This window comes from Gavia stellata, chromosome 11 (genome assembly GCF_030936135.1).
Source record: "Gavia stellata isolate bGavSte3 chromosome 11, bGavSte3.hap2, whole genome shotgun sequence".
NCBI classification, from domain to species: Eukaryota; Metazoa; Chordata; class Aves; order Gaviiformes; family Gaviidae; genus Gavia; species Gavia stellata.
In genome coordinates this window covers 28002390-28021882 of record NC_082604.1, presented here as the reverse complement: position 1 = coordinate 28021882, position 19493 = coordinate 28002390, and the positions used below count along the sequence as shown (strand labels likewise).

Sequence of the window (19493 nt, the reverse complement as noted above, 5' to 3'; positions counted from 1 at the left end):
ACGGGCATCTGGATTTTGACATATTTCTTGCTGTGGCTTCTAAACATTTCTATATTGCAGCTAAAAATGCTAAGACAGGAAGATGTTCCCAGATGCTGCATAAAATCCTCCTATCCAGTTGAAACGGCAATCCTGTTTTTACTGGAATTGAGATTAGGCCTTTTTTATACGCTGCAGGGGACAGAGGTGGCCAAAGGAGAAGGAGGAGGAAGAGGAGGAGGAGGAAGAGGAGGAGGAGGAGGAGGAGGAGGGCCTGAGATGGTTATAACCCAGGGAAACCAGACCTGACCTGCCCTGCTTTCTCACCTGGAGCTTCTTGGGTTACGTTAACACGAGTCCTGGTGTGAAGATGGATGATGGCGCTGGGAATAATGCTGAGTCTTCCTAACAAACAGGGAAAACCCCAAGGAACCCAGCCTGCCTTTTCGCTTCTCCACCCCAACCAGGAGCGGTTATGAAACCTCCGCTCCCGCGAAGTACCCGCAGCGCCAGCGTTGAAGGGACAGCAGAATTGGAGGAGAAAGATCGATTCCCTTAAAACTTGCTCAACTTTTTCAGCCAAAACACTGAAATACTGATTTCCACTGCTGACTCACAGCTGACTATGTACAAAGTCCATTGATAAGGAGTTTTTTCAGGGTTTGTGGCCGGGCACCGCCTGCCTTGTGCATCCACGGTGCCGAGGCAGGAGCAGTTTCGCGTGCAACACGGGGAGCAATATTAGGACCTTTTCAAAACACCGTGTTTTGATGGAAAGCCTTTTTTCTTGAATAAAATATGCCGTGTAACAGGGTAATTCCGTATCTTAAATAGCAACATAGAAATGAAGGACCCAGCCTAACGCTGTCTCACTCAGTCGCCGACCCCACGCCTCCGGGCAGCGTTGCCCTGGGCGGTTTATTCTGAGTGAGCCCCACTTATTCAGTGCCTCAAAATCCCAAGGCATCGCTTTGGGAAGCGCCAGCAGGGCAGAGAAAGTATTCCAGTTCGATATGTGCAATTTTAAATTTCAAAAGCCAGCCGACTGACTATATTACTTTTAGAAGACAAACATTTTTCGCACCCGTAATTTAACTTATTAATTCATTTCTGCAGTCCAAGTGCTAACATCAACTAATATGACTTTTTTTTATGTCCCTCCCAATAGTGCATAATAATAGAAATAAATAGAAATAATAGTGCATTTTTTTGTGTTCTCCTTTAATATTGCATTATTACTGTATTTTGTATTTGCCCTCCTTGAGCAAAGCTGCCCTCCCTCCTTTCCCCAGCGAGGAGCGAGTGTTTGTGCAGGGACCAGGGAGAAGGAAAAACTCATTTACACACAGAAGGGGCAAGGAAGGCCCCCGGGCAGAGCGGGACGCTCTCTCCCTGGCTCGCCTCGGACAGTGCAACTCTTCACCGGTCTGAACAAGGAAAGCTGGGAAGAAGTGTGTGTTTTCAGTGGAACATCCACCGCCAGACTAGACTTTGGGCAGATTCAGCTAAGAAAACAACTTTCAGGGCTGAAACATAATTTTGAATAGATAAATCAATAATTTTTCCTCAACCTCCTTTTCCTTTGCCAAAATACTTGGATCTGGGAGAACACCCTGACAAAGAAAATACTATGTTTAAAATACGGCCCAGTTTGGTGCTGTAGCCTTGCCGGGAGATGGCTAACGCAGTTGCTAAGAAGTCCGGTTGTTAACAAAGACTGCCTTAAATAAAAAGAAAAATAAAGCATTATCACTGTTGACCCACAGCACACCAGTCCCTGCGGTCATGCCCGGGTGACTGGACCCCACAGGCTGAGCGAGACTCACCCGCTCTGGTAAAGCACTCAAGGTCAAGCTTGAAGGGATTTCGTGGAGAGCTTTGAATTGCCTGGGCTGGTGTCTGTCTGCAGAAAGTCATCCTGCCAAGCTGCTGGTGCGTTTCACTAGCGCTACTTCACACCAGCAAGGCAAATAACAAACACCAACGAAGGGCAAGAGTCACCTCCGTCCTCGCTGCCATGGCAGCTGAATTATTTGGGAGCGTCTAACTTAGTCCTGAACTACCAATTGATCCCTGCTTCATCTACGATTACCATGAGCTTCACCTCAGCTCTGCCCTGAGACTGGAACAGGTTTGTGCCCAAAGACCTCATAAAATGTCTTTTTTTTCTAGCTTGAAGTTGGGATGGAACCGAGGATGTTCTGCAGGGCGTGGAGATGCAGATACGAACACTCTCTTTTACCTTTTTTGAAGGCGTATCTCTTTAATCTCAAAAAACCCTTGAATGCTTATTTAGAAGAGAGATTAGAATATTTCCAAACTGCAGGACTCCAACTACTGTAGTTACTTCTTTACATAAAGGAAAAAAAATCTTGCAGACCCTTCACGAAAGACACAGAGGTAATTAAACACGATATTCTTTGTACACCCATTTCATCTAATCGTTCCAGGCATATTGCCTAGCTCTGTGCGGAGAAAGAACGTATCCCGCTATTTCCCTGAAAGTATCAGACCATCATGTTTTCATATGAAGCACTTGGTTCTCATTAGAAACGTTCACAGTAGGGTGAAGGTACCTGAATTAAAACAAACAGTTTGCGTTTCAGTATGGAAATTTATAGCATGGGGCAACATTTGACTGAATTGGATCGATAAAAATATACTCTGGAAATATAGATTCTTACATACGATCAATTCACAAAAACTTTTCTTCTCCCCAGCTTTTCCCCATACCCTACAGAGCAAAATATCAGTGCAGAGGACGCATCAGTGCATCAAGTTTTACGGGAAGGTGAAGAGATGATCCCAGGAGAAGACGATAGCCAAACAATTGTGGTAACTGCTGAATAGATAACTGCTTTGCTCTCTTTATATTAAGATAAGGCTCAGCGCACCATCATCTGCGTATTCCACTGATTGCATAAAACCACGAGGAATGTTATTGCCATTGCAATTCAAATCATATATACATTCAGATCAACAATTATAACACAACCATATTTTTGGAGGCAGGAAATGTCAGCTGATTTTGGAGCCGCTGAATAAATGTGACATGGGGTATCTCTGATCTCACAAAAATAAAGAAACGGAAGTCTCAAAATTTCTATGTTTAATATCAATCTGAAATAAGAAACCCAATAAACTGCCTTCCCCCCCCCCCCCAATTTTCCCCATGTCTTTAGGTGATATACTCAAGAATGACATTTGTTTTAGAAAGCTTCTAGCTTTTCCATTATTGGTTATTTATAACTTTGACCCTTCTGAAGTGAATAAGGCAACTGAAAACAATACAACTTTAACGAGCCAAGCTGGCTTCCCAGGACACCATGCTGTCACGTAAATGAAATCTGTCCCTTTCTAGAGCAGCAGCAAACAGCAAAGTCCTGCTCGGGCTCCTTTGTGCTCACCAAGCAGAACTTCACGTCTGCTTCTGCACTGATTTTCATCATCTAGATACCCTCAATCCAAAGGAAAAAGGGCAGGAAAACAGGAGGGAAAGGCTTAGTCTCCTCTGCGCAGTGAGTTACCTCTGTGAGTCCAGCTGGATTATCCACGGTCCATGAAGGGCAGCACGTGCATACGCCTTTGCCGGGTCTTGGCCACGGTGATCGTGGATTTAACAGCCGTTAGCGCTTATTTTCTCCATTTTTTCCTTCCATGGTTGTTATAACTCTTTCCAAAGTATTTTCTACTTTGCCTTTGTTTCTAGATATGTCATAACCAACCCTAGATTCTTCTTCTTAATTGATCGTATTGATATTAATTTACCAGATAAAGTAGAGCTTATGCTCTCTTGTTATTAAAAGACAGTTGGCCTTGGGGTTTTTTATTGTAAATTCTTATTTCTGTGGACAAGCAACACACAAAGGCAACTGGCTGACCTAATCCCCAGAGTCATCAATATAAACCAGCCAATAATTGAAACAGAGTAAAATCATGCCACATTCCTAGTTTGCACTCGCCCAAAACTTTCTACGTTCTGTTTTGAACAGAAATGAATATGCGGATTGGTTAATTTAAATGGAAAACCATTGATTGACATCTGGAATGAAAGTAGGATGAGTCATAGGAGCTTTGGAAAAACCGTGAACAGTTGAGTTCTTCACCGACCATTCATTGCAGATGTGCCTACCCCAAAAACCATCATTCCTGAAAGAGTAATCATTTGCAATGGTTTCTTTGTCTGACACTAGCACACTCCATAGTGAAAGCTCAGAGAAAAGACGTCTCCTAGTTTATTTATATTTTTAAGCAGCAGTGTCAGTGCTCTCCATCGTCATGCGCACACTTGTCTTCTTACTAGGCCGAGGGTAGCTCCATCACCAGGCAGATTACTCCAATTTCGAAGCACTTTTCCCATTTTTCCACACCTCAACATTTTATTAAAGGTTTAAAGCCGGAAAAGCAGCAGATACCAGTCCCCTGAAATGAGCAGTAGCTCTTCAATAGCTCTTTTTAGCCCTGAAGACAGCACAGGTTGTGTGGGAGAATCTTTAATGGCATATTTGTGAGTTGCTTGTATCATGGTTAAACTGACTGATCAATCCTGTAGGCTTCAAAAGCTTGTAGCTGCAGGAGGGGCATCGTCCTGGCAAAATATGAGATTAATATCTTGCCAATGTGATGCCTTCTATTTTACAAATGATGAAAATTCCCAGTTAATTTTTTCTTAAAAGTTAAACTGTAAAGGAATTTACCATTTCAGCCAAGGGAGCCAAACCAAACACACCGGGCTTACATTACTTTTCAGGCAGATTTGCTGGGTATGCCCGAAAAATCACGTCACGGCTGACGCCAGGCCAGTATGATACAGCTCTCAAATTGCTTGACTGCTTGCAAAGCAGTGTATTTCACAGCTTTGAGGCATTTGCCATTCCCAAGACTCACTCTGTTAGTGTTAACACCAACTTTTTTGCTCCTATTTTGCTTCTTTTGGAATCAGAAGTACCGACACATCACGACTCAATGGGTAGCGCTTCTTTTTTCCCTACATTTTACCATCAGTATTTCCATTCACTGTTCAATAGAATCTACACATTTTCTGAAGAAATAGCAGACTCAGCCTCAGAGGATTGCAGGACGTTTTTTATCTACAATAGTGAATTTTACCTTGTAACGGAATGCAGATTGATAGGTTTGGATGAACTCCCACTGCAGCTCAAGGCAGACCCCGTGAAGCTTCTTCCAGCTGTGCTGACTGCACGCACAGATCTCGCCGGATTCCTGGCCGTGAAACCTCCGTCAAACTCTATCTGGGCAGTTTCTGTTAAATTCAATGAGAGTGGCACAGCTAAATCTTGTGGTCCGCTTTGCAACGGATTCCTTGGCATTTCAACAGCCTTCACCGGCTATCCCAGTTTCTAGCAGGGATGAGGATGGTCTCCTTACAGCTGTCTGGATCAGCAGGTAGGGCTCAGCTGAAGAGATGGCTTGGTCCTACTGCCAGCTTGCATGGGCGACCATGGGCAAGTGACTTCATCTGTCAATAAGGGAATAACAATACCGGACATCTTCATCAAGTGCCATGACATTTATTAATGTTTATTGGTTTGGGGTTTGAACACTTTTAAAGAGGTAATTTGCCAGCCTTTCCGCTGTCCGACCGCATTATGTACATTAACTTCTCAGAATCCAAAACCCGGCTCTGCAGCATCGCTAAATACATTACTCCCATTTGCAGATGGAAGAAGCCAGGCAGAGAGAGGCCACAACAAAGCCACAGAGTCGAAGCCTGGAGTTCATAACTCCCAGACACGCTCCAACACCACCTCTTACCTGCTGCTACCTCTCATCTCCCTCAAAGATGCTTCTGCGACACAGCTTCTGGCTTCTAGTACAACCGTGATATACCCACAGTTATCCCACGCACAGAATCTTTGAGAGATGAACATTTGTCTTCCTGCAGTAGGAAACGGCTTGATGTAAACTGCGAAATTAAGTTTTCATGTCAGATGATCCAAAGCCAGTTTGGATGATCCTGTTCCAGTTCCAAAGGATAAAAACCTGACAGTCAAATATAGATCTCAAAGTCTCACTGTCTTAGGTATCAGAACACAAAAAAAGTTTTTCCTTTCTCCTCTAAACTATTAAAAAAATTAAGCTAGGGCTAAAAATGAAGAAGGTTTCTTTAACCATTTGCATTACCCAGAATAATTGCATCCAAAATGATAGTTAAAATGTGGTGTAAAGCAAGATTAAAGCAGTACTTCTAAATTTTTTTTGTCAAATCCAAGAGGATGTTCCTAAAACACTCTTTTCACTGCTCTTCATTGTAATCACCATTGGCACCCATCAGTAAATTCCTTTAGAAACGTACGGTGGCTGCTGTGTACCATCAATAGAAACTGTCCACAGGGAACAGCCAGCAACCTCTGTCCGTCACCGAACAGATGATGGACAATGCATGAAGACTGGGATGTAAAAATGGGTGTCCTCTAATGCAGGGTAGGGTACTGGCTTTACCTTAACAGATTATTTAAGTTCATCCCATTTTATACTGCTAGAATGGGAAAAAAAAATCTACCTATCTTTGCATCATTCCCAAGCCCACGTGCAAGGAGAGCCAAGTGCAACGTTCGTAACATTTGAAAGTTTAAACGACAGAAGTGCTACCTAATGCACACATTTTTTTCAGTATATTGCTTTCCTAATTCAATTATGGCTTTTAAACACTTGTCTTCGCTTTTACTTTTACCTCACTTAAAGATACATTTTTCACACATCCATTTGAATCTTCCTTCTTACAACCAGAGAGAATCTACTGGGGCCAAGGTCAAATGAAGTACGTGAACTACAACACCCATCCTGCTGCAGCAAAATTGGGCTTATATTGGAATAACCGATCCATCACAACAGCAACTAAAACAATTAAATTTCAATCACGTTAATTCCTACTTCTTAAATAGGTTTATGGTGTTTTAAATTAAACAGTCAATAATTAAATAAGGCACTATCTATTTTTAAAACAGGTATTCTTAAATCATTGAAGAATCGGTATTCTTGCACTAGACGATAATGCAACCAGTAATTGATTCACTATTTAATTTACAACTCTGGAAGGTTTTAATTCAGGGTTTGGACAAGGAAGTAATATGACACAAACACAACAAGCAGGGTGAAAGCACTTTTGATCTTACTTTGCACCTGCTAATATGCAAATCTTATCTGAACACATCAGAAATGGCCCACTGAAGCAGATACGCAAGGTTTGTTGGTATGGACAAATGCAATGCAGAACTTTCAAATCTCCAGACAAACTAGCACAAAAATATCTTGTCCTGGACAGAGAGCACAACTGCAATTTCAAGAAAAGTGCCATGTAGAAAGCCTGCAACAAGCTGAGGTAAGCCATATAAGGATGTTTTCTTCTGAGAGTATTCTGAAATTTAGATTTCATACCCAAGGTCGGAATTGTACCAGGTTACCTGCACAGTAGAACCTGGTGAAAATACAGAATAAACAGTGCTTTTCCAAAATACTTGTTTTGCTTTGTTTTCTATTCTTTCTTTTTCTATTTTTTAACACAAACATGCTCAGCACAGCATGTAGTTCAGGACTGGAAGTGCATGGAAAAAAATAGATCTGATCAGCGATAAATGCCTTAAGGTCTTTATTGTGCTTTGGCCTAGGAACTGAACAACCTTTCCCATCACCTACAAATCCAACGCTTCTCATTAATACTGAGATGGAGATCCAGCTTGATCTGCGAATGACATAGGCATCAACCTGAAGGGCAGTCAGTCTAAGACAGTGCCTTTGCAAGCGTGGCATCCATTCCGTTGTTTTATCTCATCTTTGCGATGGTTAATTGTTGTACCAGGCATTTTTAAGAAGCTGAGTGAATTTGCTGCCTCTGCTGTACTTCCAACTGGCCCAAGAATAAAAGAGCAAGATTGAGTTGAGGCCCTGACCTTTGTATCACCACTAGGCTGGTCTTCAAAAATTGCTTACATTGCATTACAGATTTGAGCCATGCTTCATAAATTTAACATTAAACACTTCCCATTAGAGATATTTTGGGCTCAATTCTGGAACTAGTAAGTGCTTTCTGCAAGTCAATGGAAGGTGAAGGTGTTCACTTTGCCACATGTCAGTACACCAGAATACTGTGGAGCTTCAAATGAGCTACATCAAAAATGTTGTTTTATTTAGCAGTCAGGTAAATCAATGGGGATCACCTAATGCATCATCTATTAGATACATTTAAAAAAACCCCTTTATTTGTTTTTATTAAGAAATTTATGAAGTATGCAAAAAAGTGCCCTGTAACGATTTACAAAACAGAAGACATTTGCCAGATATACAGATATTTAACATTTTGATGGTAACATTTGAAAGATACATATTATACAATGTCAATTACGAATAACCTGCTTACGTATTTATAACGCAAAGGGCTTCTGCAAAGAACGTCTAACACACACAGCCACTTTCATACGTAAACCAAAGAACAATATATCTTGATGAAATGACACAAATGTAAAAACAATATTTTCAAATCAAGTGCTTTGGGCAGAAAAAAAAAAAAGTGGAAAGCTCTCCTTATCTTAAATGAATATGATATTTCAACCTTAAGGAAGCTGTGAATATTATTGTCAATTATACATGTTAGATGCTACAAAACCAACCAACAATGCTGTTTGTTACTTCAAACAACATTTCAAAGCACATTCCATAGTATTTTGAACAACTTACATTATCTCAGAAAATACCCTTTATTGCAAAATAGTTTGCTACAGTGACAAACTTGAGTTGTTGAAGTAATCTAAAATCATCTATTGAAGAACTTGCTAGTACATACGTACTAGCAGAAATATGAATTACCCTAACTGTGAGTGAAATATTCTTTTGTACTTTATAGGTGCAAGCTCCTTTTTTTTAAAATTTTCAACACTTAGAGTTTGCTAGATTTGTTTTAGGGCAATTTAAACAAGTCTTTTCAGAGGTCCCTGAGGTTGTAGAAATAACCAAACTACTTAACTAGGTGCTTAAACAGGGAAATTGGTACTTAATTAGAGGCAACCAACGTTAAATAATTTTAACGGCAATGAAAATTCAGAAGCCACTAACAGAAAGACAGTTAATTTCCCTTTTTTCTCATACATGTACTATGAAGTACAATGTAGCTGCTCGCCGGAGCTAGGGCATCAGAACATAAACCCAGCTCAAAATGAGACTGTAGTAAATAAATAATTCTGCCTGTCATCCAACATTTAACAAGAACTACACCAATTCTCACTCCTGTTCCCCGCAAAATGTTTGCTGTGGGTTTTTTTATTTATGTTTGTCAAAATATGCCAATACAAAATATTCAAGAAACACTTATTAAGGTGACCAAAAGGACAGTTATTGCTGTACAGTTACACTAGCTCTCACTGCGGGACTGGCTGCTGCTCGTTCTCTCTCTTTAGCAATTTCCATCTCTATTTTGGCTTTGATTTTATTCCAATCAACTTCCAGCTGTAAGAACAGAAAAGCGAGTATGCAGAGGTCAATTAACATTATATAGAGAGGTCAAACAGATAGCTATTCACTAACAGGACAATTTGAAGTTACAATTACAAAGTGACCATATCAATCATTATATAATTCTTCACGTGTAAGTGACAACTTATACTAATGGAATGTATGAAGGTACAGCTGAGTTCTAACAAACTGAGCTTTCCACCTTTAAAATAAAACAAACTTGATATATTTTAACAAATACTAATACACCTCATTGTGTCTGGCAAAAAAACCCCCAACGTTAAAACACAAAAATAACTTGGATCAACTTGCATCTAATTTAAATGTAATATCTGTGCCTTATTACTGAGGATATAGCTCTTTATCAATAATACATGCAGCAATGTCTTTTGACTGCACCTAAAGTCCACCAAGTAAACTGATAGCGTATTACACTAGTTATCTGATATAACAGAAATCAGATTTCTGCTTGAAATGTCTTCTACATCAATAAATGTTTTAGCTTTATCTTGGCTTTTCTCCAGCAGCAGAGAATCATCATCTTCTGGCTGTATTCTATTTCAGTGAAACTTCAGACAATAGATATAGTACAATATCCACGGTACAGTGGGGTACAATAGTTGCCTTTCTTTCCAAAAATACTTGACAAGAAAGAACGGATCATGGTGCAGCTGATGACTATAAAAACATGTCCAAAAACGGGGCAAAAATGTAATTGCGAAGTTCAGTTTCATTGCTGGAGAATTAAGACTGTCAAAGATGGGATGGGAAAAAAATCTCCACTGCTGCACAGGGAATTTTCAGAGTAGCTGTTATTCTGTTAACTAAGTCACGAAATAACAAGGAAGATTCTCTACGAGGGAAGATGTAACTGCAATACCCACATTCTCATGTGAAAAGGTTAATCCCTCAATTCAGGATGCATTTACTGGGTCCAGGTGCTTTGGATCTGATGACTGAAATCTTTATGGAGCTCTAAGAAAGAATGTGTTTGCTTTAACAGATGTCACACAGATGCTAAACATACCACATATAGGGCTAATTCTGCCATTTAGCCCCGAGAGCTACTTGCCAGCGAAGCCAACAACCCTTGCCAGTGACACCTAGTAACTGCCAAGATATGGATTCTCAGTATACATATTAGGTTCATAATACCTTATCTATAAAGATGTGAGATATAACAACTAAGCACATTGTTTAGATTCCATATCTGATTGCAGATCCGTGATCTCAACTGCAGTATAGAAAAGATGGAAGAACTCCCTACTTCAGCCTGAAGGAGTTTTAGGTCGTGAGAGGGAAATTGAGACACTTTTTTTTTCCCCTGAGAAGGAATAGCAGCACAAAATCTTGTTTTTCTCTTCAATGCCCTTAACATTTCCTTCTAACTTTGCTATATGAGTCTAACAGGCTGCATTAAGAATTTAGTTACCACCGTAGCCAAGAGCTTAAAATCCACTTCATTAAGTAGGTTCCCTCCTAGTTTCAGATTCAGCAGACAAGGCCTCCAGAACACAGATGCAGAATACAACTCAAGGACTTCTTTACTCCAGGGACCTTCTGCAGTCTGAGACCCAAATTTCAAGACTGAATGTAACATGAAACTGGCTCCACTCGCGTCACTCTGCTCACACCTTATCACTGACAAGGTGTTATTTCCTAGGAACCCTTCCAGAAACTACGGCTTTCTTGATGATTTAAAGACAAGACAGTATTATCTAAATAGTTTCTTTCAGAAGCATCAGGCGATTAACATGATTTTTGCTCGATAATGGATTTAAAGTATGTAGAAGACATACTTTCAGCATAGCAGCTGAAATTGCTGCGTGATAAGAGTGCTTGGAATCTGTTCTGTTATTTTTCTGTATTTTCCAGGTAAAAGTACTGCAGAATGGTTCATTGGGGGGCCAGATATTGTGCAGATTTTTATTCTTGTTTAGGAAATGAAACATCCTTAGAAGTGCTAAAAGCTAATGACTTACATTAGAAATCAAGCTTTATTGAAAGCGTAATGGGCACTGTCCAATTAAAGGATCTGAGCTAACAGCTCGGATGTATCTCCTGATCCATCAGCTACAGTGGATGAAAGGATCTGACACAGTCAAAGTACACGTCTCTTTTTATAGTTTCACCCTCAGAATGCTTTGGAACAGCAAGGGGAGAGCAGGAAGGACATAAGGGCTGCTCGATGAAATTGCTGTCTAAGGTTCACTTGTGGTGCCTCCCATAAAGGAAATGTGCAGAAGTACTCCAGTGGAACCTAAGATACTTCGAACTTACGAACTGTAAGATCTGTCCTCAGTCTAAGATCTGTGAAATGCTAATAAATTGAAATGACCTACTGATGATGGAGAGGGTTTCCAGAGGTTTGATGAAACTGTGTATTTAGCTATTTATCGTATTTGGCAGAACAGTTCATACTTCACTCTTAATACATATCTGGATACCTTCAAAGTTTGTTATTGTTGCTATCCATAAAATTACATAAAAATGTTGAAGACATTTAAGAGGTACACATTCAACCATCCTAAGGTCTAGCTCCCTGTTTATAGAAAACAACTGTGCCTTCATTTGTATAATCCTTGCCAGATACTAAATATATACATTCTGTATATGTGCCTTCAGGTGAAACACATGCACAACTATTACTAGCCAAGTAGCCACACATCAAGCTATGAACTTGTACTCAGATGTAAAATCTTAAGATTTGTGTCCACATTTGAACCAAAGAAGGAAAATGTAAGAGCAATTCCCCCCCCACCCTCCTAAACTGGCTACAAAAGGAAGGCTGACCTAGAGCTGTAGGAATAATTCTGGGGAATACTTACACCTTCTGCATATTGCAAAAATCTTTTGTTCGTTTCTTTTTTACCGAAGTCCTCTAGGAACTTTTGTCGATAAGCCAGGACTGTGTCAACATGTGTCTTGTGCTTTACTGCTAGTTCTAGGGCCCTGGAATAAAACAGAAATGGGCTTGTCAGGCTATATAAATGCTCTGGCACAACTACAATCACCAAAACGATACGCTGAAAAGCATTTGGGCTGCAGGCAAAGATTCCTAATCTATAGTGCCAAGCAGTTTTACATTAGTATCAGTCACAGGAGGTTAAAAGTAGCCAGCAAAGGAGACTGTCTACTTTATGATGCACGCTATGAAAAATATCCAACAGTTATTTCTGTTGACAACCTCATCACATCATTGGAGTTTGACAATAGGAGTCTTTTTATTTCAAGGAGATAAAACAGAATGGTTAGAGTTTAGCACTTTCAATATAAAGGGGCAAAAGTAATAATTTTTAATAACTTTATTACAGTCAGGAATCATTTCTGAACAGCATCATAATACACATTTATGGTGTATGCTACACAGCATTTACGAATGTTCTATAGGTGGGAAAGATCAGTCATTGGATTAGTATAATTGATTACCCTCACATCTGTTTTCTTCTCAATGGCATAAGGAATACTGAATGTTTGACATACACAGTTTTTAGATGATACATATTAGGCAACGTAATAAAAACCACAGATATGTGGGGGAAAAACAACTTTTAATGAATGTAATAGCAGAGAGATTAGTACTAAATGGCCTCAGAAGATTCTGTTAGAAAACGTGGGCTTTTGTTTAAAGGAGAAATTCCTACTCTGTTTTCTCAGGCCTAATTCATATTTCATCCACCTACACAGTGCTGGGAGTCCGAATAGCCATATATCTATTTTTAGCAACAAGACATTTCAAAACAACCTTTAATTCTTTGAGGGTCACATACCGTTTGAGGTATCGCTAAGGCCTTTTCTGTGTTAAGAATAATGAAAAAACAAAATTTTATTTAAAAATGCTTCCAAGCATGTTTTGAATTTTTATCACAGAATACTTGTGTCTTCTAAATATGACAGAAAAAAGGTTACTTCTTTGGTTATTGTCAGGATATGATTTACTTCATCTTTTCACAGGTCTGGGCAATTACAGACAGAAAATCAGTCAGCTAAGTATCTGCAGTAAAACAACTGATCTAGATAATTAACAGGTTACCTCAGTAAGACTGCTTATAAACATATTGTGTTTGAAGAAACACTACCTGTCCCAATTGTAAAGATTAATGTTGACTTGAATAGCTTGATAAATAAGGCCTGTTTGAAGAAGCAGGGTTTCAGCTTCTTGGGTGCTTCCACTGAACAGCAGTATATGAGCCATCCTTGACTCTTTTGATGGAAGATCTTTGATGGAATTGATATACTGAACTTTGTCAATCTGTTAACGAGATGTACAATAGTTTAATAAGGGAAATTTATTAATAAAATTAGTTCTGCAACAATTTAACTGGAAATAAATAACTCTATTTTCTTACCTCACCAATTGCTGCATAGGCGATTTCTGCTGTAGTCATGTCTTTGTTGGCAACCGCCATGGCAGCTAAACATGCCCACATAGTTTGATCCTGAAATTTGAAAAAAAAAAAAAATGCAACTCCTAAACCTGCAAATATTTATTATCCTGCTAAAAATGACTTCTTAAAGGAAGTATACAAGTCCTGAAAATAATGTATAACAATATAACATTTCTCAGCATGCCGTTCATGGCACCGTAGTCTAAGTCTCTTATTAGAAAGAAAATTATTTCTCAGAACTCCTTCATTATAAAAAAGCCAATGTTGTGATCAGATGAGACCGACAGTGCGGCTGAATGAATCATTAGTTTTCAGCATCTCAGCCAGTAATGAACTCTTGCCATAGTATCACTTTATGACCTCATCACCGGTGTCCCTGTCACTACTTGTGGGACTACGCTGGAAACCAAAGCACTGGTTGTGGTTAAAAAATTTATTTTAAGTTGACTTATCTCAATCTGGCTTCACAAATAACTGTACTGGAACCATGGTGCTGAAAATAACAATAATTGTACCTTTATCATAAACATACTAAAAATGAAATGAAAAAAATTACTTGACTGTAGAACAGACTGTGAACCAACTGAAAAGTAAATAAGAGCTTCAAAAGTTCTGTCTCCTTGGTGATATTTTCAGTACATTTTATGTTTAGAATTAAGAATTAGAAAAGCTTAGTGGTAATAATAATACTACACCTTTGTTTTCTATTTTCATGAATTTTGCCCCCCCCCCCGGTGTTTTTTTTTTTTTTTGTTTTGTTTTGTTTTGTTTTTTGTTTTTTTTTTTTTTGTTTTTTTTTTTGTTTTTTTTTACACAACCTTAAGGAAACCCCACTAACTCAGAAAAACACTTAGGAAGATCCTGACATTTTGTTATCTTCCCTTTTCAAGTCTGACAACATTATGACAAAGATCTACTACCAGAACATATTAGTTAATATAGTTTAGGTTACCACATCTGAAAACTCTAGGTCAGACAGGAAAAATGTAATTTTGAATGCACTCCTTAGTCCATATGCACTCTAGGAATTAAGTGGGTTTTAGTATTTTTGTTAAAAATGTTCACTAACAAATTAAAAAATAAACACTTTGCAATGTGAACAGGTTTTTAGAAGCAGCATAGGATTACTATTGATTTAATCAGAATAAACAGCTACACTGAGTATGCTCTAAACATAGTCCCATGCCCTGTCTCACAATCACGTTTGTATGAAACAAAACTGGTAAGACCCACTGAAGCCAATGAGATACAGTAATTTAGACTAAGGCTGTGGTTCCACTATCACCATCTCTTCATGTGTTCCTACTCTGGCCACGTGTTCCTACTCTTTACCATGATACAGGACAAGACAAACCTTATGGTAGCCCATAATTTGGGAGAATTAAAATTGTTCAGAGAATCAAATGCTCATAAAATCTTTGTCACGTTCTCTTCCCAACTCCCTATTATTTAGAAAATTAGGTGATAAAATGCTGACAGTGTAGCCTGAACTTATGAAAGAGACCAAGTTTCTAGGAGTTTTTCACCAACAGGTCTTGCTCTTCTCTCTTTCCTCAGTAAGATGGTCCGTTTTGTGGCCACTGATTGGAAATACTTTGAACTGTCTACCTGCATTGCCAAAATAAACAAAATAGCCCTGTATGTCCATGAAGAGTTTAGGAATCATGAAAGATAAACAAAGTAGTCAAGGCAAGACCAGCTGGGATGGCTCTCTGTTTACCTTGGTGTAAGGGTATTCCAGGTCATCCCTCAGCCCAAACACAAATGGTCAAATAGAAAGGATATTCACACCATCTAGTTTAGGCCGGTTTAGATTACCTTCCATCAAAGACAAAAAACTTTATTTTGTAATCAATGGAAAGGAGAAGTCCTCAAAGACTAAGACCTAGGTATCTAACTTAGATGCTTAAAACCAGATGATGTGAATACTCTTCACACTGAAAATAAAGATTCTGTTACAGTTTTTCTTGAAAGAAAGGCCTTCCTCACTTGTTGACAGATACGGACTGATGACGAAAAGCTCATAAAAAAAAAGACAGTGAAAAAACATGATACCTATACTGGGATTTCATAAAAAAGCACCAAAATTTTTAAACATTTTTCCTTTAAAGTATGATTAAACTCATAGGATGACTCTACCCATAAGAATTAAGAGGATGCACGAAAAGTTTGACAAAAAAAATCCTTGCATTAGAAAACCTTCATCTTAATCAGAAAGAAACAATATTATGATTATTACCACCTGATACAGATGTTTTATTTTTAAAGATGATGCATTTAGATTACTCAGAACGTAATACTGTATTTGAAATTTGAAATCCCAGTTCCTACTGCCAAATACTGGAATAAAAGCCTACTATTAAAGGGGTAACACTCAAAATAAAAATCATTATACAACCCAAGTTATCTGGATGTGTTTTATTTAGTAATACAGATACAAGAATATTTTAAATACACATTTAAGGTCATGATACTCATACGAAAGTGCTAAACACTTTTCTAGGCATAAATAGGGGAAAGGAAGCAGGGTTTGGGGGAATTTTTGTTTGTTTTAAAGACTGCCAGACTCACCTCATCTGTTGCTGTTGCCTAAATGCATACAAAAGAAAGCAAAGGAAAAAAAAACAAACAAAAACAAGTGAAATAAAATATGAAAAAATACTAGGCAACTGTATGTGGAGATGCAGATAATTTTTAATCCGTTATATTAAGGCCTAGTCCTGAAAATTTAAGCTTATTACTACTTCTGTGAGTACCTGTATTGAATCCATCTGAACTTTGGTGTGAATAAAAATAAGAATTTTTATTATCTGTAATGAAAATTATGAAATTATGTATATGTATATTATGTAACTATGAAAAATGTATATTTTTTCATGACCAGCCCCAAAATAATCAGCAACAAAGCAGAAGAATGGAAATTAGATGTAACATCTGATATGCATCATCATTATTAAAGTAATACTTGAAAACATAAATACTACAGTGAAATTATATCTGAACATTCCTGATAATTAGCATTTACCTTGACAAAGCGACAGAGTCTGACAGCATCTTCCCATTTAGAACTACTAATATATTCATGAAGAATCGCAGGATAAGGTGAAATATTAAGGTGAATAAGTGAACCATCTGCTCTTCTAATTGTTATTTGATTTCCTACAAAACGTACAATCTGGGGATTTTTGCTAAATTCACTGGGTAGAGAAAGAAAGGTAAGTTAATATTCACTTCTTTCTTACTGAAAAGAACATGAGGAATTTAAAGAAATCTTTGTTTCAAAATTACAACATGATTATACTTCACTTCCAGAGCATATAAAAATCTAAGCACCTAGTTATTCAACAGTTATATCCAACAGGTAGTTGTAATGTTCTCTACAAATAAAATGATAGTTATGCACATTCACTGGTTCTAAGGCCAATGCAAACAGGGTATTTGTGCAAAAATTTTCAAAGACATTTTACAGTAAAAACCATTTGGGCTCCCATAACTCTTAGAATGAAATAATGAATTCAGGTATTCTTTATGAAGAATTTCACACTCACAAAGTATACAGGCTGAAGGAAGCATGTAAACTAAACATGCTGAGCTGGAATTAATATTATCTGTGACCTAATATCTTGGTACTTTTATTTTCCAACAGATACTTTAAACAGATCTTTTTTGCCCCCACCCCCCCCCTTTTTTTTTTTTTTTTTTTACAAACAACTAAGGCAATATTTCACGAGATATGATCAAAATTTTGCTTTTGCATCAAGCTGCTGTTCTACTTTTAAACTGTGCATCATCATTTCAACTCGAAACTTTATGATATACCTTATAAAACACTTTTTCCTCATTTCCTAATCAAGAAGTAGTAGCATGAAAAGCATTTTAAAAGTTACAACCCTTGCTTCTACTTCAGCTGCCAAAATTAACATAATTCTTTAAGGAATGAGTAAATTAGTTAAAATACATAATAATACTATTTTGATCAAAAAGGATATATTACCTTGCATCTTTTTCATACAGAGTTTTTGGCAAAAGATCTTTATCTACATAGACTGTGTTGGGGTAGTACCAGGCTGTAAAACGGGTATCTTGAATCCCACAAAGAATATTAGACGTGTCATTCCAAGCCAAAGTTTGAACCATTGTCCCTTAATTTAAAGATAACAAAATAATATGCATTTCCACAAGAAACTTCAAAATAAATGTACACTTCTTGGAACCGTAGTAAAATGGTAATTATTTATCATTCTTACTTCCTTTTATAAGGACTGGTTTTAACTCCCTAGTTTCTAAGGTAACATCTTACAAACTTTCAGCCAAATTCAGTTCTCTCTTTCCGAAAGAAAGTTCTTTTCAGAATGGTATTTTTTGGACTTAGTTTTGAGACTGGAGAGGAAATTTAACACAGTGGTCAGACTGCACCTTTGTAATTATTGGATCATGCATCTGTCTACAGCATTTAAACTTTTAATTAAAATATTATGAACTTAAGAATTTGCGGTTGCAAGAAAAACGTCTGAAAGATTCTGTGCTGAATAATTCCGAGGAATAGGTCCTTCTCCAATATCCTCTGAGCTGCTTGCTCCAGAATGCAATAACAAGTGTTTAAATGTTAACAACTGCTTTACATGTAACTGATATAAAAATTATCAGAGTTTAGATAAAGCGTACTAAAATGGTTTCTACCACTATCTTATGAAAGCCACAGGACTATTTCTAATGTTTTTTCAAGTCCAATTTCACTGTTAATTAAAAAGCAAAATTTTGTCTCTTGAACTAGATGAAAGTCTATTTGCCTGCTAGCATGTAGTTAAACGTTATTTTGAATTTTTTTTACCTATTTTGACAATCTTCTGTTCTTTTCCAAACCGTTTAACTGAAGTAATGTAAAGATCTCTGTTCTTATCAATAAAAGCTATTTTTCTTTCACTTGTAAGTCCTTTCTGGTCCAAAGCAATCTCCACAATTTCTGTCTGAAAAGGAAAAAAGAAAATACCCGATTTTTATTTTGGAGATTCATATCACAGAAAGCATGTGGTATTCAACAAATGAATGCTTTACTAAAAACAAGGCACAAAACCCTTGAAAAACTGGACTGTGAAGACACTTTATGTATGTCTTCTCTCTTAAGTGAGGCATTATATAAATCTAATTTCATGCAGATTAAGACAAAACTGCAACAGAGAAGAGTTAGCGGTTTAGGAATTTACTACAAAACTACAGAAATACAAGTGGCAGTCTCAAAGCAAAAGCTGCCTAAAAGATGAATGTTTATTTCTCTCTCCAAAGAAGCTGCCTAATTTTGCTTTTGCTGTATGCCAGAAGAGTGAGGAAATGTAAAATGCAGTTCAGGCAATCATATTTGAAGTAAAAACAGTAACAGTTCAGACTGAAGACAGACAACTTTTCACTGATATTCTTTTCTTCAGTGTTAACAACAGGTCAGCACTAATAGAAGTTGCTTTGGAGTACATGCAAAGGAAACTCAGTTGATCAGTTTTACTGCCTAACAAAACTATTTACCTGTAGTTTCAAACTCCTACGTGCATGGGAAACACATGCCAGTAACTGAACACAACCTATAGTAAGTATATCCCTTTGTACAATGACACGGCATAAAGAATCTGATTGTTGTTATTTTATAAGAGTCAGCTAGAGTTGTCAAGC

General features: G+C 37.8%; 1 protein-coding gene across 2 annotated transcripts in view; it reads right to left on the bottom strand.

The window, feature by feature from the left end:
• Positions 1-9217: 9217 nt before the first annotated feature.
• The window catches only part of IFT80 (intraflagellar transport 80), a 54733-nt gene continuing 44457 nt past the window's right edge, over positions 9218-19493 (bottom strand). For both annotated transcript variants that reach the window (XM_059822520.1, XM_059822521.1), the window contains 7 exons: positions 18664-18799; positions 17827-17974; positions 16858-17029; positions 13794-13883; positions 13524-13696; positions 12273-12396; positions 9218-9438 (listed from right to left, as the gene is read on the bottom strand). In XM_059822520.1, the coding sequence (XP_059678503.1) occupies positions 9325-9438; positions 12273-12396; positions 13524-13696; positions 13794-13883; positions 16858-17029; positions 17827-17974; positions 18664-18799 (957 nt within the window). In that variant the 3' untranslated portion in view covers positions 9218-9324. The remainder of the gene's footprint in view (positions 9439-12272; positions 12397-13523; positions 13697-13793; positions 13884-16857; positions 17030-17826; positions 17975-18663; positions 18800-19493) is intronic.